Source organism: Haemorhous mexicanus, unplaced genomic scaffold (genome assembly GCF_027477595.1).
Source record: "Haemorhous mexicanus isolate bHaeMex1 unplaced genomic scaffold, bHaeMex1.pri scaffold_195_ctg1, whole genome shotgun sequence".
In the NCBI taxonomy this organism is placed as follows: Eukaryota; Metazoa; Chordata; class Aves; order Passeriformes; family Fringillidae; genus Haemorhous; species Haemorhous mexicanus.
The window spans coordinates 3,192-30,299 of NW_026776025.1; the positions used below are offsets into that span (position 1 = coordinate 3,192).

The 27,108-nt window shown below is 50.6% G+C and overlaps 1 protein-coding gene across 1 annotated transcript; it reads right to left on the reverse strand.

The window, feature by feature from the left end:
- On the reverse strand, positions 1-26,674 carry LOC132322903 (E3 ubiquitin-protein ligase RING2-A-like). Its single transcript, XM_059837652.1, is given in 9 exon segments — positions 1-121; positions 3,168-3,189; positions 3,191-3,343; positions 8,037-8,360; positions 13,768-13,983; positions 15,997-16,035; positions 17,263-17,274; positions 17,744-17,892; positions 26,476-26,674. Coding segments are annotated over 9 exon segments (1,095 nt in total). The 5' UTR covers positions 26,554-26,674; the 3' UTR covers positions 1-19.
- Positions 26,675-27,108: the final 434 nt, after the last annotated feature.

Here is a 27,108-nt window from a genome sequence, read left to right on the forward strand (position 1 = left end):
TTTTTGGGGCGTTTTTTGGCTATTTCTGCTCCTTGGTGGGGGCGTAGTAGAGCTCCAGGGGTTTGCTGAGCTTCCAGAACTTCTCGTTCACCAACTCCAGCGTCAGCGACCCGTTCAGGGGCTGGGGGGACAGAAATCGGGGTCAGGACCCCCAAAAACACCCAAAATAACCCCAAAATAACCCCAAAAACCCTCCAGGAGCCGTTCAGGGGCTGGAAGGACAGAAATCGGGGTCAGGACCCCAAAAACACCCAAAATAACCCCAAAAACCACCCCCAAAAAACCCTCCAGGAGCCGTTCAGGGGCTGGGGGGACAGAAATCGGGGTCAGGACCCCCAAAAACACCCAAAATAACCCCAAAATAACCCCAAAAAACCCTCCAGGAGCCGTTCAGGGGCTGGGGGGACAGAAATCGGGGGTCAGGAACCCCAAAAACACCCAAAATAACCCCAAAAACCACCCCAAAAACCCTCCAGGAGCCGTTCAAGGGCTGGGGGGACAGAAATCGGGGTCAGGAACCCCAAAAACACCCAAAAATAACCCCAAAAACCACCCCAAAAACCTCCAGGAGCCGTTCAGGGGCTGGGGGGACAGAAATCGGGGTCAGGAACCCCAAAAACACCCAAAATAACCCCAAAAACCACCCCAAAAACCCTCCAGGAGCCGTTCAGGGGCTGGGGGGACAGAAATCGGGGTCAGGAACCCCAAAAACACCCAAAATAACCCCAAAAACCCTCCAGGAGCCGTTCAGGGGCTGGGGGGACAGAAATCGGGGTCAGGAACCCAAAAACATCCAAAATAACCCCAAAAACCCTCCAGGAGCCGTTCAGGGGCTGGGGGGACAGAAATCGGGGTCAGGAACCCCAAAAACACCCAAAATAACCCCAAAAACCACCCCAAAAATATTCTAAAAAAGCCACAAAAATACTCAGAAAAACCCCCCAAAAATACACAAAAATAATCCCAAAACACCCAAAAAATAACCCCCAAAATACCCCAGAAATGTCCCAAAAATAATCCCAAAAATAGACCCAAAAATATCCCAAAAAAGCCACCCAAAATACCCCAAAAAAACCCCAAAATACACAAAAATCACCCCAAAATTATGCAAAAATAACCCCAAAAATACCCAAAAAAAGGCAAAAAAAAACCCCCCTAAAAATAACCCCGGAATATCCCTCAAAATACTCCAAAAAACCCAAAAATAACCCCAAAATCACCCAAAAATAACCCCCTCAAAAAAACCCCAAAACCCCCAAAATATCCCAAAAAAACTCCCAAAATATCCCCAAAAATTGCCCCCAAAAAACCAAAAATAGCCCCAAAATATCCCCAGAAATATCCCCAAAAATTGCCCCCAAAAAGCCAAATTAACCCCAAAAAGAACCCCAAAAATAACCCCAAAAATCCCAAAAAAAACCCCAAAATAACCCCAAAAAATATCCTAAAAAAGCCACAAAAATACTCAGAAAAAACCCCAAAAATACACAAAAATAATCCCAAAACACCCAAAAAATAACCCCCAAAATACCCCAGAAATGTCCCAAAAATAATCCCAAAAATCAACCCAAAAATATCCCAAAAAAGCCACCCAAAATACCCCAAAAAAACAACCCCCAAAAATACACAAAAATCACCCCAAAAATACCCAAAAAAGCAAAAATAACTCTAAAAATAACCCCAAAATATCCCTCAAAATACACCAAAAATAACCTCAAAAAAACCCCAAAATACCAAAAAATACCAAAAAAAACCGCCCAAAAAACCAAAAATAGCCCAAAAATAACACAAAAAAACCCCCAAAAATTGGCAAAACACCCCCAAATTAGCCCCCAAAAAACCCAAATTAACCCCTAAAAATTACTCCAGAAATAACCCCAAAAATCCCAAAAAAATCCCAAAAAAATTCCAAAAAATATCCTAAAAAAGCCACAAAAATACTCAAAAAAACCCCAAAATACCAAAAAATACCAAAAAAAAACCCCCAAAAAACCAAAACTACCCCAAAAATAACACAAAAAAATCCCCAAAATAGGCAAAAAACCCCCAAAATAACCCCCACAAAAATAACCCCCCAAAATACCCCAAAAAACCCCAAAAAGAACCCAACAAAATCCCAGAAAAAAACCCAAAAAAGCCCCAAAAATTTCCCCCCGGAAGCCCCAAATTTTCCCCCCAAAATCCCCAGAATTGACCCCAAAATTCACCCCTGGGACTCCCCAACTTCCGGGTTATACCGGAAGTGACGTCAGCACCGCTTCCCATGCCCCTCCCACTCCATTCCCTTCATTCCACACCACTTCCGGTTCACTTCCTGGTTTCCCCGGAAGTTCCGGTGCCACCATCACAGGAAGTGCCCTCAGCATGTTTCCCAGGCTCCTCCCACCCACTTCCGGTTCACTTCCTGGTTTTCCCGGAAGTTCCGGTGCCACCATCACAGGAAGTGCAGTCAGCCATGTTTCCCAGGCTCCTCCCACCCACTTCCGGTTCACTTCCCTGTTTTCCCTGGAAGTTCTGGTGCTGGCCATCAGAGGAAGTGCTGTCGGCCATGTTCCCCCAGGCTCCACCCACCCACTTCCAGTTCACTTCCTGGTTTCCCCAGAAGTTCTGGTGCCGCCATTACCCGGTGTCAGCCATGTTGCTCAGGCCCCATTCCCACCCACTTCCGGCTCCACTTCCTGTTTCCCCCGGAAGTTCTGGTGCCGGCCATCACCAGAAGTGATGGCGGCCATGTTCCCCAGGCCCCATTTCTGCCCCATTTCCGGTTCCACTTCCTGGTTCTACTGGAAGTTCCAGAGACGCCATTACAGGAAGTGCTGTCAGCCATGTTGTCCAGGCCCCTCCCACCCACTTCTGCCTCCACTTCCTGTTTCCCCTGGAAGTTCCGGTGCCGCCATCATTGGCAGTGCTGTTGGCCATGTTCCCCAGGCCCCTCTCACCCACTTCCGGCACCACTTCCTGTTTCCCCCGGAAGTTCCAGTGCCACCATCACAGGAAGTGCTGTCGGACATATTGCCCAGGCCCCATTGCCACCATTCTCTCCCACTTCCGCTTCACTTCCTGTTTCTCCCGGAAGTTCCGGTCCCACCATCACAGGAAGTGCTGTCGGCCATGTTGCCCAGGCCCAACTCCCCCCCCCCCCCCCGGTTTCCGGTTCCGGAAGTTACCGTGAAGGCGGCGCCGGCGGCGGGGCGTGGTGTAGATGGTGTACTGCTTCTCGCTGACGTCACCCAGCGAGGGGGCGGGGTCAGCCCCGGGGGGCGGGGCCTCCTCCAGGGCGATGCGCAGCGCCAGGTACTTGGACAGGTGATCCACCGTGGCGTTGGAGGTGGTCTTGACGAACCTGAAAAACGGGGAAAAACGGGAAAAATTGGGGTGAATCCAGGGGAAATTGGGAATTCTGGGGTGGGAAAATTTGGGGAAAAATCAGGCAAAAAATTGGGGGAAAAAAGGCAAAAAAATGGGGAAAAATGGGAAAAAAATGGGAAAAAACCAGTGGGAATGGGGCTGGGAGCGAGAGAGATTTTAATGGAATTGTGGGAAAAAATCAGGGGAAAATTGGGGTGAAACCAGGGGAAATTGGGAATTCTGGGGTGGGAAAAATCTGGGAAAAAAAGGCCAAAAAATGGGGGGAAAATGGGAAAAAATGGGAAAAATCCAGTGGGAATGGGGCTGGGAGCGAGTGAGATTTTAATGGAATTGTGGGAAAAAATCAGGGGAAAATTGGGGTGAAACCAGGGGAAATTGGGAATTCTGGGGGGGGAAAATCTGGGGAAAAATGTGGGGAAAAAAGGCAAAAAAATGGGGGGAAAATGGGAAAAAAATGGGAAAAATCCAGTGGGAATGGGGCTGGGAGCGAGAGAGATTTTATTGGAATTGTGGGGAAAAAATCAGGGGAAAATTGGGGTGAATCCAGGGGAAATTGGGAATTCTGGGGTGGGAAAATCTGGGGAAAAAATGTGGGGAAAAAAGGCAAAAAAATGGGGGGAAAATGGGAAAAAAATGGGAAAAATCCAGTGGGAATGGGGCTGGGAGTGAGTGAGATTTTAATGGAATTGTGGGGAAAAAATCAGGGGAAAATTGGGGTGAATCCAGGGGAAATTGGGAATTCTGGGGTGGGAAAATCTGGGGAAAAATTAGGGGAAAAAAGGTAAAAAAATGGGGGGAAAATGGGAAAAAAAATGGGAAAAATCCAGTGGGAATGGGGCTGGGAGCGAGAGAGATTTTAATGGAATTGTGGGAAAAAATCAGGGGAAAATTGGGGTGAATCCAGGGGAAATTGGGAATTCTGGGGTGGGAAAATTTGGGGAAAAATCAGGGGAAAAAATGCAAAAAAATGGGGGGAAAATGGGATAAAAATGGGGAAAACCCAGTGGGAATGGGGCTGGGAGCGAGCGAGATTTTAATGGAATTGTGGGAAAAATTCCGGGAAAAATTGGGGTGAATCCAGGGGAAATTGGGAATTCTGGGGTGGGAAAATCTGGGGAAAAATCAGGGGAAAAAAAGGCAAAAAAATGGGGGGAAAATGGGAAAAAAATGGGAAAAATCCAGTGGGAATGGGGCTGGGAGCGAGAGAGATTTTAATGGAATTGTGGGAAATAAATCAGGGGAAAATTGGGGTGAATCCAGGGGAAATTGGGAATTCTGGGGTGGGAAAATCTGGGGAAAAATGTGGGAAAAAAAGGCAAAAAAATGGGGGGAAAATGGGAAAAAATGGGAAAATCCCAGTGGGAATGGGGCTGGGAGCGAGTGAGATTTTAATGGAATTGTGGGGAAATAATCAGGGGAAAATTGGGGTGAATCCAGGGGAAATTGGGAATTCTGGGGAGGGAAAATCTGGGGGAAAAATGTGGGAAAAAAGGCAAAAAAATGGGGGGAAAATGGGAAAAAATTGGGAAAAATCCAGTGGGAATGGGGCTGGGAGCGAGTGAGATTTTAATGGAATTGTGGGGAAAAAATCAGGGGAAAATTGGGGTGAAACCAGGGGAAATTGGGAATTCTGGGGTGGGAAAATCTGGGGAAAAATGGGGGGAAAAATGAGGAAAAAAAGAGTGAAAATGGGAGTGGGAGGAAGTGGGAAAAATGTGGGAGAAATCCATGGGAAAAGTCCATGGAAGAGGGAAGAGGAGGAGGAGGAGGAGGAAGAAGAGGAGGAAGAGGAAGAGGAGGAGGAGAAAGAAGAGGAAGAGGAGGAAGAGGAAGAGCAGGAAGTGGACGAGAGAAAGAAGAGGGACAGGAGGGAAAAGGGAGGAGGAGGAAGATGAAGATGAGGAAGATGAGGATGGAGATGATGAAGATGATGAAGGGCCACTCACCGTGTCTGGCAGTATGCGCCCTTCTCCACCAGCAGGGGGTGTGGCCAGAAGGGGAACAGGAAGTGGAACAGGAACAGGAAGTTGCACAGGAAGTGGAACAGGAACAGGAAGTGACACAGGAACAGGATGAGGATGAAGATGAAGATGATGATGAAGGCGACGAAGGCCACTCACCGTGTCTGGCAGTACTCGCCCTTCTCCACCAGCAGGGGGCGTGGCCGGAAGGGGAACAGGAAGTGGAACAGGAACAGGAAGTGGAAGATGAAGAGGAACAGGAAGTGGCACAGGAAGTGGAACAGGAAGTGGAACATGAAGTGGCACAGGAAGAGGAACAGGATGAAGATGAAGATGATGATGAGGATGATGAAGGCCACTCACCATGTCTGGCAGTACTCGCCCTTCTCCACCAGCAGGGGGCGTGGCCAGAAGGGGAACAGGAAGTGGCACAGGAAGAGGAACAGGAAGTGGAACAGGAAGTGGCACAGGAAGAGGGACAGGATGAAGATGAAGATGATGATGAGGATGATGAAGGCCAGTCACCGTGTCTGGCAGTACTCGCCCTTCTCCAGCACCAGGGGGTGTGGCCGGAAGGGGAACAGGAAGTGGCACAGGAAGAGGAACAGGAAGTGGCACAGGAAGAGGAACAGGATGAAGATGAAGATGATGATGAAGGTGATGAAGGCCACTCACCGTGTCTGGCAGTACTCGCCCTTCTCCACCAGTAGGGGGCGTGGCCAGAAGGGGAACAGGAAGTGGCACAGGAAGAGGAAGTGGCACAGGAAGTGGCACAGGAAGTGGCACAGAAAGTGGAACAGGATGAAGATGAAGATGATGAAGATGATGAAGGTGATGAAGGCCACTCACCGTGTCTGGCAGTACTCGCCCTTCTCCACCAGCAGGGGGTGTGGCCAGAAGGGGAACAGGAAGTGGAACAGGAAGTGGCACAGGAAGAGGAACAGGATGAAGATGAAGATGAAGATGATGAAGATGATGAAGGCCACTCACCGTGTCTGGCAGTACTCGCCCTTCTCCAGCAGCAGGGGGCGTGGCCGGAAGAGGAACAGGAAGTGGAACAGGAAGTGGAAGTGGAAGTGGAACAGGAAGAGGAACAGGATGAAGATGAAGATGAAGATGAAGATGAAGATGATGATGAGGATGATGAAGGCCACTTACCGTGTCTGGCAGTACTCGCCCTTCTCCACCAGCAGGGGGTGTGGCCGGAAGTGGAACAGGAAGTGGAACAAGAAGTGGCACAGGAAGAGGGACAGGATGAAGATGAAGATGAAGATGATGATGAAGGTGACGAAGGCCACTCACCGTGTCTGGCAGTACTCGCCCTTCTCCACCAGCAGGGGGTGTGGCCGGAAGGGGAACAGGAAGTGGAACAGGAACAGGAAGTGGAAGATGAAGAGGAACAGGAAGTGGAACAGGAAGTGGCACAGGAAGTGGCACAGGAAGTGGCACAGGAAGAGGAACAGGATGAAGATGAAGATGATGAGGGTGATGAAGGCCACTCACCGTGTCTGGCAGTACTCGCCCTTCCCCACCAGCAGGGGGTGTGGCCGGAAGGGGAACAGGAAGAGGAACAGGAAGTGGAACAGGAAGTGGCACAGGAAGTGGCACAGGAAGAAGAACAGGATGAAGATGAAGATGATGATGAGGATGATGAAGGCCACTCACCGTGTCTGGCAGTACTCGCCCTTCTCCACCAGCAGGGGGTGTGGCCGGAAGGGGAACAGGAAGTGGAACAGGAAGTGGCACAGGAAGAGGAACAGGATGAAGATGAAGATGAAGATGATGATGAAGGTGATGAAGGCCACTCACCGTGTCTGGCAGTGCTCGCCCTTCTCCACCAGCAGGGGGTGTGGCCGGAAGGGGAACAGGAAAGGGAACAGGAAGAGGAACAGGAAGTGGAACAGGAAGAGGAACAGGAAGTGGAACAGGAAGAGGAACAGGAAGTGGAACAGGAAGTGGCACAGGAAGTGGCACAGGAAGAGGAACAGGATGAAGATGAAGATGATGAGGGTGATGAAGGCCACTCACCGTGTCTGGCAGTACTCGCCCTTCCCCACCAGCAGGGGGTGTGGCCGGAAGGGGAACAGGAAGAGGAACAGGAAGTGGAACAGGAAGTGGCACAGGAAGTGGCACAGGAAGAAGAACAGGATGAAGATGAAGATGATGATGAGGATGATGAAGGCCACTCACCGTGTCTGGCAGTACTCGCCCTTCTCCACCAGCAGGGGGTGTGGCCGGAAGGGGAACAGGAAGTGGAACAGGAAGTGGCACAGGAAGAGGAACAGGATGAAGATGAAGATGAAGATGATGATGAAGGTGATGAAGGCCACTCACCGTGTCTGGCAGTGCTCGCCCTTCTCCACCAGCAGGGGGTGTGGCCGGAAGGGGAACAGGAAAGGGAACAGGAAGAGGAACAGGAAGTGGAACAGGAAGAGGAACAGGAAGTGGAACAGGAAGAGGAACAGGAAGTGGAACAGGAAGTGGCACAGGAAGTGGCACAGGAAGAGGAACAGGATGAAGACGAAGATGATGATGAGGATGATGAAGGCCACTCACCGTGTCTGGCAGTGCTCCCCCTTCCCCACCAGCAGGGGGCGTGGCCAGAAGGGGAACAGGAAGTGGAACAGGAACAGGAAGTGGCACAGGAAGTGGCACAGGAAGAGGAACAGGATGAAGATGATGATGAGGATGATGAAGGCCACTCACCGTGTCTGGCAGTACTCGCCCTTCTCCACCAGCAGGGGGTGTGGCCGGAAGACGAGCTCGATCTCGCTGCTCCCCGCCTCCGCCTCGGCCTCGGGGCTGCCCCGCCCCCCGGGCCCAGCCCCGCCCCCGGCCCCGCCCCCGGGCCCCGCCCCCTCGGGCGCGGTCTCGGCCTCGGGGTCGGGCCCGGAGTCGTCGGAGGCGCGGGAACGCTTCCGGCTGGGCCCGGGGGGCTCCGGGGGCGTGCCCAGCGCCTCCAGCCCCTCCTCGCCCCCCGAGAACCCCGCGGGGTCCGACTCGGCCGCCATCTTACGGACGCGCTGGGCTCTGGGAAAAAAGGGGAAAAAAATGGGATTTTAGGGGAAAAAAATGGGATTTTAGGGGAACAAATGGGATTTGAGGGGAAAAAAATGGGATTTGAGGGGAAAAAATGGGATTTTAGGGGAACAAATGGGATTTGAGGGGAACAAATGGGATTTTAGGGGAAAAAATGGGATTTTAGGGGAAAATAAAGGGATTTTGGGGAAAAAAATGGGATTTTGGGGAACAAATGGAATTTTAGGGGAAAAAAATGGGATTTTAGGGGAAAAAATGGGATTTTAGGGGAAAAAATGGGATTTGAGGGGAAAAAAATGGGATTTTAGGGGAAAAAATTGGATTTGAGGGGAAAAAAATGGGATTTTAGGGGAACAAATGGGATTTAAGGGGAAAAATGGAGATTTTAGGGGAAAAAATGGGATTTTAGGGGAACAAATGGGATTTTAGGGGAACAAATGGGATTTTAAGGGAAAAAAATGGGATTTTAGGGGAACAAATGGGATTTTAGGGGAACAAATGGGATTTTAGGGGAAAAAAATGGGATTTTTGGGGAACAAATGAGATTTTAGGGGAACAAATGGGATTTTAGGGGAAAAAAATGGGATTTTAGGGGAACAAATGGGATTTGAGGGGAAAAAAATGGGATTAGAGGGGGAAAAAATGGGATTTTAGGGGGAAAAAATGGGATTTTAGGGGGAAAAAATGGGATTTTAGGGGAAAAAAATGGGATTTTAGGGGAAAAAAAAGAGATTTTAGGGGAAAAAATGGGATTTTAGGGGAAAAAATGGGATTTTACGAGAAAAAATGGAATTTTAGGGGAACAAATGGGATTTTAGGGGGAAAAAATGGAATTTTAGGGGAAAAAATGGGATTTTAGGGGGAAAATAAAGGGATTTTAGAGAAAAAGGATGGGGAAAATATAATGGGAAATAATGGAGGAAATAATGGGATTTTAGAGAAGAAAAATAGGGAAAATAATGGGAAATAATGGGGGAAATAATGGGGGAAATATTGGGAAATAATGGGGGAAATATCAGAGAAAATGGGAAAAATAATGGGATTTTAGAGGAAATTAATGGGGGAAATGCTGAAAATAATGGGACTTTTGAGAAAAATAATTGGGGAAAATAATGGGAAATTAATGGGAAATAATGGGGGAAAAAATGGGATTTTAGGGGAAAAGGATGGGGAAAATATAATGGGAAATAATGGAGGAAATAATGGGATTTTAGAGAAGAAAAATGGGGAAAATAATGGGAAATAATGGGGGAAATATTGGGGAAAATAATGGGGAAAATAATGGGGGAAATATCAGAGAAAATGGGAAAAATAATGGGATTTTAGAGGAAATTAATGGGGGAAATGCTGAAAATAATGGGACTTTTGAGAAAAATAATTGGGGACAATAATGGGAAATTAATGGGAAATAATGGGGAAAAAATGGGATTTTAGAGGGAAATAATGGGGACAATAATGGGGAAATAATGGGGGAAAAATGGGAATTTTAGGGGAAAATGATGGGAACAATAATGGGAAATTAATGGGAAATAATGGGGAAAAAATGGGATTTTAGAGGGAAATAATGGGGACAATAATGAGGAAAATAATGGGGGAAAAAATGGGATTTTAGAGGAAAATAATGGGGGGGAAAATGGGATTTTAGGGGAAAAGGATGGGGAAAATATAATGGGAAATAATGGAGGAAATAATGGGATTTTAGAGAAGAAAAATGGGGAAAATAATGGGATTTTAAAGGAAAATAATGGGGGAAATGCTGAAAGTAATGGGATTTTGAGAAAAATAATTGGGGAAAATAATGGGAAATTAATGGGAAATAATGGGGAAAAAATGGGATTTTAGAGGGAAATAATGGGGACAATAATGGGGAAATAATGGGGGAAAAATGGGAATTTCAGGGGAAAATGATGGGGACAATAATGGGAAAATAATGGGAAATAATGGGGAAAAAAATGGGATTTTAGGGGAAAATAATGGGGTCAATAATGAGGAAAATAATGGGGGAAAAAATGGGATTTTAGAGGAAAATAATGGGGGGGAAAATGGGATTTTAGGGGAAAAGGATGGGGAAAATATTATGGGAAATAATGGAGGAAATAATGGGATTTTAGAGAAGAAAAATGGGGAAAATAATGGGAAATAATGGGGGAAATAATGGGGTAAAAACTGGGGAAAAAAATGGGGGAAATATCAGAGAAAATGGGAAAAATAATGGGATTTTAGAGGAAATTAATGGGGGAAATGCTGAAAATAATGGGACTTTTGAGAAAAATAATTGGGGAAAATAATGGGAAATTAATGGGAAATAATGGGGGAAAAAATGGGATTTTAGAGGGAAATAATGGGGACAATAATGGGGAAATAATGGGGGAAAAATGGGAATTTCAGGGGAAAATGATGGGGACAATAATGGGAAATTAATGGGAAATAATGGGGGAAAAAATGGGATTTTAGAGGGAAATAATGGGGGGGAAAATGGGATTTTAGGGGAAAAGGATGGGGAAAATATAATGGGAAATAATGGAGGAAATAATGGGATTTTAAAGAAGAAAAATGGGGAAAATAATGGGAAATAATGGGGGAAATATCAGAGATAATGGGGAAAATAATGAGAAATTAATGGGAAATAATGGGGAAAAAATGGGATTTTAGAGGAAAATAATGGGGACAATAATGGGAAATTAATGGGAAAGAATGGGGAAAAATGGGATTTTAGAGGAAAATAATGGGGACAAAAATGTGGAAAATAATGGGGAAAAAATGGGATTTTAGAGGAAAATAATAGGGACAAAAATGTGGAAAATAATGGGGGAAAAAATGGGATTTTAGAGAAGAAAAATGGGGAAAATAATGGGAAAATAATGGGGGAAATAATGGGGAAATATCAGAGAAAATGGGAAAAATAATGGGGAAAATAATAGGATTTTAGAGGAAAATAATGGGTGAAAAATGGGATTTTGGAAGGAAAGAATGGGGAAAATAATTGAGAAATAATGGGGAAAGAATGGGGAAAATCATGGCAAATAATGGGGGGAAAAATGGGATTTTAGAGAAAAATAATGAGGAAAACAATGGGGAAAATACTGGGATTTTAGGGCAAAATACTGGGAAAATAACAGGGAAAATAATGGGGAAAAAATGAGATTTTAGAGGAAAATAATGGGGAAAATAATGGGATTTTTGAGAAAAATAATGGGGAAAATAATGGGGAAATAATGAGATTTTAGAGGAAAATAATGGGGAAAATAATAGGATTTTAGAAGAAAAGAATGGGAAATAATGGGAAATTAATGGAGAAATAATGGGGGGAAAATTGAGATTTTAGAGAAAAAGAATGGGGAAATTAATAGGGGAAAGTAATGGGAAATAATGGGGAAAATAATGGGATTTTAAAGAAGAAGAATGGGGAAATAATAGGATTTTAGGGGGAAAAAATGGGATTTAAGGGAAAAGAACGGGGAAATAAATGGGATTTTACAGGAAAATAATTGAGAGAATCATGGGGAAAATAACCCCACGAAACTGCCCAAAAATCCCTGGGAAAAAATCGGGAATTTTGGGAATTCTGCCCAGACCTGTGCATGGCCTGACCCTGAACAGGAATTTCAGAAAATTTTGTGGATTTGGGGCCATTCCTGAGCCATTTCTGAGCCATTTTTTTGCCCCGTTTTCACCCCAAACGCCACAAAATTACCTCAAAATCCCAGAAAAAATTGGGAATTTTGGGAATTCTGCCCAGACCTGTGCATGGCCTGACCCTGAACAGGAATTTTCATGGATTTGGGTAAATTTGGAGCGATTCTTGAACCATTTCCCCCAATTTGGGTCCGTTTTTGCCCCAGTTTTTGCCCCGTTTTCACCCCAAACCCCACAAAACCGCCCCAAAATCCCAGAAAAAATTGGGAATTTTGGGAATTCTGCCCAGACCTGTGCATGGCCTGACCCTGAACAGGAATTTCAGGAATATTTGTGGATTTGGGGCCATTTTTGACCGATGTGATGCCATTTTTGAACCATTTTTGCCCCATTTTTGCCCCGTTTCCACCCCAAACCCCACGAAACCACCCCAAAATCCCAGAAAAAATTGGGAATTTTGGGAATTCTGGCCGGACCTGTGCATGGCCTGACCCTGAACAGGAATTTCAGGAATATTTGTGGATTTGGGGCCATTTTTGACCTGTGTGATGCCATTTTTGCCCCGTTTTTGCCCCATTTTTGCCCCGTTTTCACCCCAAACCCCACAAAATTACCTCAAAATCCCAGAAAAGAATTGGGAATTTTGGGAATTCCAGCCAGACCTGTGCATGGCCTGACCCTGAACAGGAAATTTCATGGATTTGGGTAAATTTGGAGCCATTCTTGAACCATTTCCCCCAATTTGGGTCCATTTTTGCCCCGTTTTCACCCCAAACCCCACAAAATTACCCCAAAATCCAAGAAAAAAATGGGAATTTTGGGAATTCTCCCCAAAATTCCCTGGACATGCACCTGGCCTGCATCCTGAACAGGAATTTCAAGAATATTTGGGGATTTGGGGCCATTTTTGACCAATGTGGTGCCATTTTTGAGCCATTTTTGCTCCACTTTCACCCCAAACGCCACAAAACCGCCCCAAAACCCAAGAAAAAATTGGGAATTTTGGGAATTCTGCCCAGACCTGTGCATGGCCTGACCCTGAACAGGCGTTTCAGGAATATTTGTGGATTTGGGGCCATTTTTGACCGATGTGATGCCATTTTTGAACCATTTTTGAGCTATTTTTGCCCCGTTTTCACACCAAACACCACAAAACCGCCCCAAAATCCCAGAAAAAAATTGGGAATTTTGGGAATTCTGCCCGGACCTGTGCATGGCCTGACCCTGAACAGGAATTTCAGGAATTTCCAAGGATTTGGGGCCATTCCTGAGTCATTTGGTGCCATTTTTGAACCATTTTGGGTGCGGTTTTGCCCCGTTTCCACCCCAAAACCCACAAAATTACCTCAAAATCCCAGAAAAAAATGGGAATTTTGGGAATTCTCCCCAAAATTCCCTGGACATGCACCTGGCCTGCATCCTGAACAGGAATTTCAGGAATATTTGTGGATTTGGGGCCATTTTTGACCTATGTAATGCCATTTCTGAGCCATTTTTGCCCCACTTCCACCCCAAACCCCACGAAACCACCCCAAAATCCCAGAAAAAATTGGGAATTTTGGGAATTCTGCCCAGACCTGTCCATGGCCTAACCCTGAACAGGCATTTCAGGAATATTTGTGGATTTGGGGCCATTTGTGAGTCATTTGGTGCCATTTTTGAACCATTTTGGGTCCATTTTTGCCCTGTTTTCACCCCAAACCCCACAAAACCGCCCCAAAATCCCAGAAAAAATCGGGAATTTTGGGAATTCTGCCCAGACCTGTGCATGGCTTGCATCTTGAGGCCCTCCTCGATGCTGGAGCTGAGGGCCTGCTGGTTGTGCAGGCGGCTGAGCTTGGCCAGCACCCGGTCCTGGTGCGCCTCGTACTCGTCGCGGCTCGGGTAAATCTTGGAGATGAGCGCGTCGAAATTGGGGTCGGGGCGGAGGGAGCGCTTGGAAACCAGCTTCTTCCTGCAGGTGGGACACTCCTTGTTCCTGGGGGAAATGGGGGAAAAAAGTGGGAAAACGGGAAAAAAAAACGGGGAAAAAATCGGGGAAAATTTGGGGGAAAAACGGCAGAAAAACGGCAAAAAAAAAAGGGGGAGAAACGGCAAAAAAAAAGGGGGAAAAATCAGGGGAAAATGGGATTTGGGCAATGTGAGCTCTGCTTCTTCCTGCAGGTGGGACACTCCTTGTTCCTGGGGGAAATGGGGGAAAAAAGTGGGAAAACGGGAAAAAAAACGGGGAAAAAATCGGGGAAAATTTGGGGGGAAAACGGCAAAAAAACGGCAAAAAAAAAGGGGGAAAAAATCAGGGGAAAATGGGATTTGGGCAATGTGAACTCTGCTTCTTCCTGCAGGTGGGACACTCCTTGTTCCTGGGGGAAATGGGGGAAAAAAGTGGGAAAATGAGAAAAAAAATGGGGAAATAATTGGGGGAGAAATGGGGAAAATATGGGGGAAAAACGGGGAAAAATTGGGGGAAAATGGGGGAGAAACGGGGAAAATTTGGGGGAAAATGAGAACCCAGCTTCTTCCTGCAGGTGGGACACTCCTTGTTCCTGGGGGAAATGGGGGAAAAAAGTGGGAAAACGGGAAAAAAAACGGGGAAAAAATTGGGGAAAATTTGGGGGAAAAACGGCAGAAAAACGGCAAAAAAAAGGGGGAAAAACGGAAAAAAAAGGGGGAAAAATCAGGGGAAAATGGGATTTGGGCAATGTGAACTCTGCTTCTTCCTGCAGGTGGGACACTCCTTGGACCTGGGGGAAATGGGGGAAAAAATGGGAAAACAGGAAAAAAACGGGGAAAAAATCGGGGAAAATTTGGGGGAAAAACGGCAAAAAAAGGGGGAAAAATCAGGGGAAAATGGGATTTGGGCAATGTGAGCTCTGCTTCTTCCTGCAGGTGGGACACTCCTTGTTCCTGGGGAAAATGGGGGAAAAAAGTGGGAAAATGGGGAAAAAAATGGGGAAAAAATCGGGGAAAATTTGGGGGAAAAATGGCAGAAAAACGGCAAAAAAAAAAGGGGGAGAAATGGCAAAAAAAAGGGGGAAAAATCAGGGGAAAATGGGATTTGGGCAATGTGAGCTCTGCTTCTTCCTGCAGGTGGGACACTCCTTGTTCCTGGGGGAAATGGGGGAAAAAAGTGGGAAAATGGGAAAAAAATCGGGGAAAAAATCGGGGAAAATGTGGGGGAAAAACGGCAGAAAAACGGCAAAAAAAAAGGGGGAGAAACGGCAAAAAAAAGGGGGAAAAATCAGGGGAAAATGGGATTTGGGCAATGTGAATTCTGCTTCTTCCTGCAGGTGGGACACTCCTTGTTCCTGGGGGAAATGGGGGAAAAAAGTGGGAAAATGGGAAAAAAAACGGGGAAAAATCGGGGAAAAATGGGAAAAAATGGGGGAAAATGGCGACGGTGACACACACAGGTGACACAGGTGACACACAGGTGACAGTGACACACACAGGTGACACAGGTGACACACAGGTGACAGTGACACACACAGGTGACACACACAGGTGACACAGGTGACACACAGGTGACAGTGACACACACACAGGTGACAGTGACACACACACAGGTGACAGTGACACACACACACAGGTGACACACAGGTGACACACAGGTGACACGTACCCGCTCCTCAATGCGGTGACTATGCAGTCGGAGCAGAAGCGGTGCAGGCACAGGGGGGACAGTGACACACACACAGGTGACAATGACACACACAGGTGACAGTGACACACACACAGGTGACAGTGACACACACACAGGTGACAGTGACACACACACAGGTGACACACACACAGGTGACACAGGTGACACGTACCCGCTCCTCAATGCGGTGACGATGCAGTCGGAGCAGAAGCGGTGCAGGCACAGGGGTGACAGTGACACACACACAGGTGACAGTGACACACACACAGGTGACAGTGACACACACACACAGGTGACAGTGACACACACAGGTGACACACAGGTGACACAGGTGACACACAGGTGACATACCCGCTCCTGAGCGCGGTGACGATGCAGTCGGAGCAGAACCTGTGCAGGCACAGGGGGGGCAGTGACACACACAGGTGACAGTGACACACACAGGTGACAGTGACACACTCACAGGTGACAGTGACACACACACAGGTGACACAGGTGACACAGGTGACACACAGGTGACACACAGGTGACACGTACCCACTCCTGAGCGCGGTGACGATGCAGTCGGAGCAGAAGCGGTGCAGGCACAGGGGGGACAGTGACACACACACAGGTGACAGTGACACACACACAGGTGACAGTGACACACTCACAGGTGACAGTGACACACACACAGGTGACAGTGACACTCACAGGTGACAGTGACACACACACAGGTGACAGTGACACACACAGGTGACAGTGACACACACACACAGGTGACAGTGACACACACACAGGTGACAGTGACACACACACAGGTGACACACAGGTGACACACACAGGTGACAGTGACACTCACAGGTGACACACAGGTGACAGTGACACACACACAGGTGACAGTGACACTCACAGGTGACAGTGACACACACACAGGTGACAGTGACACACACACAGGGGACAGTGACACACACAGGTGACACACACACAGGTGACAGTGACACACACACAGGTGACAGTGACACACACACAGGTGACAGTGACACACACAGGTGACAGTGACACACACACAGGTGACAGTGACACACACAGGTGACACACACACAGGTGACAGTGACACACACAGGTGACAGTGACACACACAGGTGACAGTGACACACACAGGTGACACACAAGTGACACACACAGGTGACAGTGACACACACACAGGTGACAGTGACACACACACAGGTGACAGTGACACACACAGGTGACAGTGACACACACACAGGTGACACACACAGGTGACACAGGTGACACACACAGGTGACAGTGACACACAGGTGACAGGGACACACAGGTGACACAGGTGACACACACAGGTGACAGGGACACACACAGGTGACAGGGACACACTCACAGGTGACAGTGACACACACAGGTGACAGTGACACACACAGGTGCCAGGGACACACTCACAGGTGACAGTGACACACACACAGGTGACAGTGACACACACACACAGGTGACAGTGACACACACACAGGTGACAGTGACACACACAGGTGACAGTGACACACACACAGGTGACAGTGACACACACACAGGTGACAGTGACACACACACAGGTGACACACAGGTGACACAGGTGACACGTACCCGCTCCTGAGCGCGGTGACGATGCAGTCGGAGCAGAAGCGGTGCAGACACAGGGGGGACAGTGACACACACAGGTGACAGTGACACACACACAGGTGACAGTGACACACACACAGGTGACAGTGACACACACACAGGTGACACACAGGTGACACACACACACAGGTGACACACAGGTGACACACAGGTGACATACCCACTCCTGAGCGCGGTGACGATGCAGTCGGAGCAGAAGCGGTGCAGGCACAGGGGGGACAGTGACACACACACAGGTGACAGTGACACACACACAGGTGACACACGCACACAGGTGACAGTGACACACACACACAGGTGACAGTGACACACACACAGGTGACAGTGACACACACACAGGTGACACACGCACACAGGTGACAGTGACACACACACACAGGTGACAGTGACACACACACAGGTGACACACAGGTGACACACAGGTGACACATACCCACTCCTCAATGCGGTGACGATGCAGTCGGAGCAGAAGCGGTGCAGACACTCCTTGGTGGTCATGGTGTTCTTGAGCATGTCCAGGCAGATGGGGCACATCAGCTCCGAGTGCAGGGACCGAGGGGACACCGCGATCTCCGTGCCGTCCATGATGGCCTCCTGGGGACAGGGACATCAGTGACATCAGTGACATCAGTGACATCATTGGGGACACCCTGACACAGCCCTGACACAGCCACAGTGACATCAGTGACACTGCAGTGACAGTGCCATCAGCTCCGAGTGCAGGGACCGAGGGGACACCGCGATCTCCGTGCCGTCCATGATGGCCTCCTGGGGACATCAGTGACATCAGTGACATCACTGGGGACATCATTGGGGACAGTGACACAGCCCTGACACAGGCACAGTGCCATCAGCTCCGAGTGCAGGGACCGAGGGGACACCGCGATCTCCGTGCCGTCCATGATGGCCTCCTGGGGACAGGGACATCATTGGGGACATCACTGGGGACATCAGTGACACCCTGACACAGCCCTGAGCCAGCCCTGACACAGGCACAGTGCCATCAGTGACACCGCAGTGCCATCAGCTCCGAGTGCAGCGACCGAGGGGACACCGCAATCTCCGTGCCGTCCATGATGGCCTCCTGGGGACAGGGACATCATTGGGGACATCACTGGGGACACCCTGACACAGCCCTGACACAGCCCTGTGACAGTGCCAGTGCCATCAGCTCCGAGTACAGGGAACGAGGGGACACCGCGATCTCCGTGCCGTCCATGATGGCCTCCTGGGGACATCAGTGACACCAGTGACATCACTGGGGACACCCTGACACAGCCCTGAGCCAGCCCTGACAGCCCTGTGACAGTGCCATCAGTGACAGCCCTGTGCCAGTGCCATCAGTGACACTGCAGTGCCATCAGCTCCGAGTGCAGGGACCGAGGGGACACCGCGATCTCCGTGCCGTCCATGATGGCCTCCTGGGGACAGTGGGGACATCATTGGGGACAGCCCTGACACAGCCCTGAGCCAGCCCTGTGACACCGCAGTGCCATCAGTGACAGCCCTGTGACAGTGCCATCAGTGACACCGCAGTGCCATCAGCTCCGAGTGCAGGGACCGAGGGGACACCGCGATCTCCGTGCCATCCATGATGGCCTCCTGGGGACATCAGTGACATCAGTGACATCACTGGGGACACCCTGACACAGCCCTGACACAGCCACAGTGCCATCAGTGACACCGCAGTGCCATCAGCTCCGAGTGCAGGGACCGAGGGGACACCGCGATCTCCGTGCCGTCCATGATGGCCTCCTGGGGACAGGGACAGTGGGGACATCACTGGGGACATCAGTGACATCACTGGGGACAGCCCTGACACAGCCCTGTGACAGTGCCATCAGTGCCATCAGCTCCAAGTGCAGGGACCGAGGGGACACCGCGATCTCCGTGCCGTCCATGATGGCCTCCTGGGGACATCAGGGACATCAGTGACATCAGTGGGGACACCCTGACACAGCCCTGACACAGCCCTGTGACAGTGCCATCAGTGCCATCAGCTCCGAGTGTAGGGACCGAGGGGACACCGCGATCTCCGTGCCGTCCATGATGGCCTCCTGGGGACAGGGACAGTGGGGACATCACTGGGGACACCCTGACACAGCCCTGACACAGGCACAGTGACACCGCAGTGCCATCAGCTCCGAGTGCAGGGACCGAGGGGACACCGCGATCTCCGTGCCGTCCATGATGGCCTCCTGGGGACATCAGGGACATCATTGGGGACATCAGTGACATCACTGGGGACATCATTGGGGACAGCCCTGACACTGCCCTGTGCCATCAGTGACACCACAGTGCCATCAGCTCCGAGTGCAGCGACCGAGGGGACACCGCGATCTCCGTGCCGTCCATGATGGCCTCCTGGGGACATCAGGGACATCATTGGGGACATCAGTGACATCACTGGGGACATCATTGGGGACAGCCCTGACACTGCCCTGTGCCATCAGTGACACCACAGTGCCATCAGCTCCGAGTGCAGCGACCGAGGGGACACCGCGATCTCCGTGCCGTCCATGATGGCCTCCTGGGGACATCAGGGACATCATTGGGGACATCAGTGACATCACTGGGGACATCATTGGGGACAGCCCTGACACTGCCCTGTGCCATCAGTGACACCACAGTGCCATCAGCTCCGAGTGCAGCGACCGAGGGGACACCGCGATCTCCGTGCCGTCCATGATGGCCTCCTGGGGACAGAGACATCAGTGACATCAGTGACATCAGTGACATCATTGGGGACAGCCCTGACACAGCCCTGTGACAGTGCCATCAGTGCCATCAGCTCCGAGTGCAGGGACCGAGGGGACACCGCGATCTCCGTGCCGTCCATGATGGCCTCCTGGGGACAGGGACATCAGTGACATCACTGGGGACATCAGTGACATCATTGGGGACACCCTGACACAGCCCTGACACAGCCATCAGCGACACCGCAGTGCCATCAGTGACATCATTGGGGACACCCTGACACAGCCCTGTGACAGTGCCATCAGTGACACCGCAGTGCCATCAGCTCCGAGTACAGGGAACGAGGGGACACCGCGATCTCCGTGCCGTCCATGATGGCCTCCTGGGGACATCAGTGACACCAGTGACATCACTGGGGACACCCTGACACAGCCCTGAGCCAGCCCTGACAGCCCTGTGACAGTGCCATCAGTGACAGCCCTGTGCCAGTGCCATCAGTGACACTGCAGTGCCATCAGCTCCGAGTGCAGGGACCGAGGGGACACCGCGATCTCCGTGCCGTCCATGATGGCCTCCTGGGGACAGTGGGGACATCATTGGGGACAGCCCTGACACAGCCCTGAGCCAGCCCTGTGACACCGCAGTGCCATCAGTGACAGCCCTGTGACAGTGCCATCAGTGACACCGCAGTGCCATCAGCTCCGAGTGCAGGGACCGAGGGGACACCGCGATCTCCGTGCCATCCATGATGGCCTCCTGGGGACATCAGTGACATCAGTGACATCACTGGGGACACCCTGACACAGCCCTGACACAGCCACAGTGCCATCAGTGACACCGCAGTGCCATCAGCTCCGAGTGCAGGGACCGAGGGGACACCGCGATCTCCGTGCCGTCCATGATGGCCTCCTGGGGACAGGGACAGTGGGGACATCACTGGGGACATCAGTGACATCACTGGGGACAGCCCTGACACAGCCCTGTGACAGTGCCATCAGTGCCATCAGCTCCGAGTGCAGGGACCGAGGGGACACCGCGATCTCCGTGCCGTCCATGATGGCCTCCTGGGGACATCAGGGACATCAGTGACATCAGTGGGGACACCCTGACACAGCCCTGACACAGCCCTGTGACAGTGCCATCAGTGCCATCAGCTCCGAGTGTAGGGACCGAGGGGACACCGCGATCTCCGTGCCGTCCATGATGGCCTCCTGGGGACAGGGACAGTGGGGACATCACTGGGGACACCCTGACACAGCCCTGACACAGGCACAGTGACACCGCAGTGCCATCAGCTCCGAGTGCAGGGACCGAGGGGACACCGCGATCTCCGTGCAGTCCATGATGGCCTCCTGGGGACATCAGGGACATCATTGGGGACATCAGTGACATCACTGGGGACATCATTGGGGACAGCCCTGACACTGCCCTGTGCCATCAGTGACACCACAGTGCCATCAGCTCCGAGTGCAGCGACCGAGGGGACACCGCGATCTCCGTGCCGTCCATGATGGCCTCCTGGGGACAGAGACATCAGTGACATCAGTGACATCAGTGACATCATTGGGGACAGCCCTGACACAGCCCTGTGACAGTGCCATCAGTGCCATCAGCTCCGAGTGCAGGGACCGAGGGGACACCGCGATCTCCGTGCCGTCCATGATGGCCTCCTGGGGACAGGGACATCAGTGACATCACTGGGGACATCAGTGACATCATTGGGGACACCCTGACACAGCCCTGACACAGCCATCAGCGACACCGCAGTGCCATCAGTGACATCATTGGGGACACCCTGACACAGCCCTGTGACAGTGCCATCAGTGACACCGCAGTGCCATCAGCTCCGAGTGCAGGGACCGAGGGGACACCGCGATCTCCGTGCCGTCCATGATGGCCTCCTGGGGACAGGGACAGTGGGGACATCACTGGGGACATCAGTGACATCATTGGGGACACCCTGACACAGCCCTGTGACAGTGCCATCAGTGCCATCAGCTCCGAGTGCAGGGACCGAGGGGACACCGCGATCTCCGTGCCGTCCATGATGGCCTCCTGGGGACATCAGTGACATCACTGGGGACACCTTGGGGACACCCTGGGGACATCATTGGGGACACCTCGGGGACACCCTGGGGACACGGCAATCTCCGTGCTGTCCACTGTGGCGTCCCGGGGACACCGGGGACACCTTGGGGACATCACGGGGGACACCCATGGGGCACCCATGGGGACACCTTGGGGATATTGGGGACACCCATGGGGACACCTCAGGGACACCTTGGGGACACCTTGGGGACACCCATGGGGCACCCATGGGGACACCCTGAGGACACCCATGAGGACATCATTGGAGACACCCATGGGGACACCTCAGGGACACCTTGGGGACACGGCGATCTCCGTGCTGTCCACGGGGACACTGGGGACACCTTGGGGACATTACTGGGGACACCCTGGGGACACGGCGATCTCCGTGCTGTCCACGGTGGTGTCCCGGGGACACCTTGGGGACACTGGGGACACCCCTGGGGACACCCTGGGGACACCTTGGGGACACTGGGGACACCTTGGGGATATTTGGGACACCTTGGGGACACTGGGGACACCCCTGGGGACACCTTGGGGACACCTTGGGGACACCCATGGGGATACCTTGGGGACACTGGGGACACCTTGGGGATACTGGGGACACCCATGGGGACACCTTGGGGACATCATTGGGGACACTTTGGGGACACCTTGGGGACACTGGGGACACCCTGGGGACACCTTGGGGACACCTTGGGGACACCTTGGGGACACCCTGGGGACACCTTGGGGACACCATGGGGACACCTTGGGGACACCCATGGGGACACCTTGGGGACAACCCTGGGGACACCTTGGGGACAACCCTGGGGACACCCATGGGGATACCCTGGGGACACCTTGGGGACACCTTGGGGACACCCTGGGGACATCACTGGGGACACTTTGGGGACACCTTGGGGACACTGGGGACACCCCTGGGGACACCTTGGGGACACCCCTGGGGACACCTTGGGGACACCTTGGGGACACTGGGGACACCGAGACCTCTGTGCCATCCCCGATGGCCTCCTGGGGACACCTTGGGGACACTGGGGACACCCCTGGGGACACCTTGGGGACATTCCTGACCCCTCATTTTTGGCTTTTCCCCCCCAAATTTTGGGGTTTTCCCCGCCCAGTTCCGGCCTTTTCCTCCACCCCAAATTTTGGGGTTTTCCCCCAATTTTGGGGTTTCCCTCAATTTTGGGGTTTCCCCAAATTTTGGGATTTTCCCCCAATTCTGTCTCCTCAGTTTTGGGGTTTTCCACCACAAATTTTGGGGTTTTTCCCCAATTTCGGGGTTTTCCCAAATTTTGGGGTTTTCCCCCAATTCTGACTCCCCAATTTTGGGGTTTTCCCCCAATTTTGGGGTTTTCCCCCAATTTTGGGATTTTCCCCCAATTCTGTCTCCTCAGTTTTGGGGTTTTCCACCACAAATTTTGGGGTTTTTCCCCAATTTTGGGGTTTTTCCAAATTTTGGGGTTTTCCCCCAATTCTGACTCCCCAATTTCGGGGTTTTCCCCAAATTTTGGGATTTTCCCCAAATTTTGGGATTTTCTCCCCAGTTCTGACTCCTCAGTTTTGGGGTTTTCCACCACAAATTTTGGGGTTTTCCCCAATTTTGGGGTTTTCCCCCAGTTCTGACTTCTCAATTTTGGGCTTTCCCCCACAAATTTTGGGGTTTCCCCCCAATTCTGACTCTTAAATTTTGGGGTTTCCCCAAATTTTGAGGTTTTCCCCCATTTCTGACTCCCCAATTTTGCGGTTTTCCCCCAGTTTTGGGGTTTTCCCCCAAATTCCCACTCCTCAATTTTGGGGTTTCCCCCCCAAATTTTGGCCCTTTCACCATAAATTTTGGGGTTTTTCCCGCCCAGTTCTGACTCCCCAATTTTGGGTTTTCCCCAAATTTTGGGGTTTTCCCCCCAATTCTGACTCCTCAATTTTGGGTTTTTCCCCAAATTTTGGATTTTCTCCCCAGTTCTGACTCCTCAATTTTGGGTTTTCCCCCAATTTTGGGGTTTTCCCCCCAATTCTGACTCCTCAATTTTGGGGTTTTCCCCAAATTTTGGGGTTTTCCCCCATTTCTGACTCCTCAATTTTAGGGTTTTCCCCCAATTTTGGGGTTTTCCCCCATTTCTGTCTCCTCAATTTTGGGGTTTTCCGCCAATTTTGGGGGTTTCACCCAATTCTGACTCCTCAGTTTTGGGATTTTCCCCCAAATTTTGGGGTTTCCCTCATTTCTGACTCCCCAATTTTGGGGTTTTCCCCCGAATTCCCACTCCTCAATTTTGGGGTTTTCCCCCCAAATTTTGGCCCTTTCCACCACAAATTTTGGGTTTCCCCCCATTTCTGACTCCTCTATTTTGGGGTTTTCCTAAATTTTGGGTTTCCCCCCATTTCTGACTCCTCAATTTTGGGGTTTTCCCCCAATTTTGGGGTTTTCCCCTCAATTCTGACTCCTCAATTTCGGGGTTTTCCCCAAAATTTTGGGGTTCTCCCCAATTCTGACTCCTCAATTTTGGGGTTTTCCGCCAATTTTGGGGTTTTCCCCCAGATTCCCACTCCTCAATTTTGGGGTTTCCCCCCCAAATTTTGGCCCTTTCACCACAAATTTTGGGGTTTTCCCCCAAATTTTGGGGTTTCCCCCCATTTCTGACTCCTCAATTTTGGGTTTTCCCCAAATTTTGGGGTTTTCCCCCAAATTCCCACTCCTCAATTTTGGGGTTTTCCCCCCAAATTTTGGCCCTTTCCACCACAAATTTTGGGGTTTTTCCCGCCCAGTTCTGACTCCCCAATTTTGGGTTTTCCCCAAATTTTGGGGTTTTCCCCCAATTCTGACTCCTCAATTTTGGGTTTTTCCCCAAATTTTGGATTTTCTCCCCAGTTCTGACTCCTCAATTTTGGGGTTTTCCCCAATTTTGGGGTTTTCCCCCCAGTTCTGACCCCTCAATTTTGGGGTTTTCCCCAAATTTTGGGGTTTTCCCCCAATTCCCACTCCTCAATTTTGGGATTTTCCCCCAAATTTGGGGTTTCCCCCATTTCTGACTCCTCAATTTTGAGGTTTCGCCCCCAAATTTTGGCCCTTTCCACCACAAATTTTGGGGTTTTCCCCCAAATTTTGGGGTTTCCCCCCATTTCTGACTCCTCAATTTTGGGATTTTCCCCCAATTTTGGGGTTTTCCCCCAAATTTTGGGGTTTTCCCCCATTTCTGACTCCTCAATTTTGGGATTTTCCCCCAATTTTGGGGTTTTCCCCCAATTCTGACTCCTCGATTTTGGGTTTTCCCCAAATTTTGGAGTTTTCCCCCAAATTCCCACTCCTCAGTTTTGGGGTTTTCCCCAAATTTTGGGGTTTTCCCCGAATTCCCACTCCTCAATTTTGGGGTTTTCCCCAAATTTTGGGGTTTTCCCCCATTTCTGACCCCTCAATTTTGGGGTTTCCCGAAATTTTGGGGTTTCCCCCCAATTCTGACTCCTCAATTTTGGGGTTTTCCCCCAATTTTGGGATTTTCCCCCCAATTCTGACTCCCCAATTTTGGGCGTTTCCCCAATTTTGGGGTTTTCCCCCAATTCTGACTCCTCAATTTTAGGGTTTCCCCAAATTTTGAGGTGTCCCTCCATAAATTTTGGGATTTCCCCCCAATTTCGGGTTTCCCCCCCAAATTTTGGCCCTTTCCACCACAAATTTTGGGGTTTTCCACCACAAATTTTGGGATTTTCCCCCCAATTTTGGGGTTTTCCCGCCAATTCTGACTCCTCAGTTTTGGGGTTTCCCCCAATTTTGGCGTTTTCCCCCCAAATTTCAGCATTTCCCCCAAAATTTTGGGGTTTGCCCCCAATCCTGACCACCCAGTTTTGGGGGTTTCCACCCCAATTTCAAAATTTCCCCAATTTTGCATTTTTCCCCTCAAATTTCAGGGGTTTCCCCCCCAAATTTCAGCTTTTCCCCCAAAATTCCGGATTTTCGCCCCAAATTTCAGAGGTTTAACCCCAAATTTTGGAGTTTCCCAACCAATCCCGACCCCGAAATTTTGGGATTTCCCCCCAAATTTTGGATTTCCCCCCCGAATTTCGGAGCTTTAACCCCAAATTTCGGATTTTTGTCCCAAATGTCGGAGCTTTAACCCCAAATTTCGGGGGTTTCCCTCCAATTCCGACCCCAAATTTCGCTTTTTTTCCCCCAAATTTCGGGATTTTTTCCCCCCAAATTTCGCTTTTACCCCCAAATTTCGGGGCTTTAACCCCAACCTTCAGCGCTGCCGATCCTAATTTCGGCTTTTCCCCCCCAGATCCCGGTTCCCTCCCGATCCCGACCCCCCAAATTCCGCTGTTTCCCCCCAAATTTCCCTTTTTTCCCCCCAAATTCCGATTTTTTCCCAAAACTTGGGGTTTTTGCCCCGTTTTTACCTGCGGGGTGCGGTGCAGCTCGTACAGGCTCAGCTCCCAGGTCTTGCTGGCGCTCTGCGCGCTGGCGGGGGCGGCCATGGCCCCGCCCGGGGCTCCGCCAGCCCCAAAATGCCCCAAAATGCCCCAAAATCGCCCTAATTTCCCCCAAAATCCCGCCCGAGCCGCGCGACGCGGCCGCCGCTTCCGGGTGGCGCCGTCTGATGACGTCACGCGAGCGGCGACCAATGGGAGGCCCCTCTGGGTTCGGCCAATGCGGGCAAGGAGGGGCGTGGCTTTTTGTATTTTTGGTTAGAAAGGGGCGTGGTTATGTAGATGAAGGGGCGTGGTTCCTGCCTAGTGCGCGGCGCGGTTTGGGGGCGTGGTTATAGCGAGCGGGGCGTGGTTTTGGCCCCGTTTGGGGTTGTTTGGGGCGTGGTTATGCAGATGAAGTGAGCGGGCGTTAAGATGCGTGCGTGCTGTTTGGGGCGTGGTTATGTAAATGAAAGAGGCCAAAGGGGGCGTGGTTTAAAAACCTTTTAGATGTCGCGTGGGGCGTGGTTATGTAGATGAAATGAGAAAGGGGCGTGGTTTAAACACCTTTGGTGCCTTTTGGGGCGTGGCTTTGCAGCTAAAGGGGCGTGGTTTGACTGATGC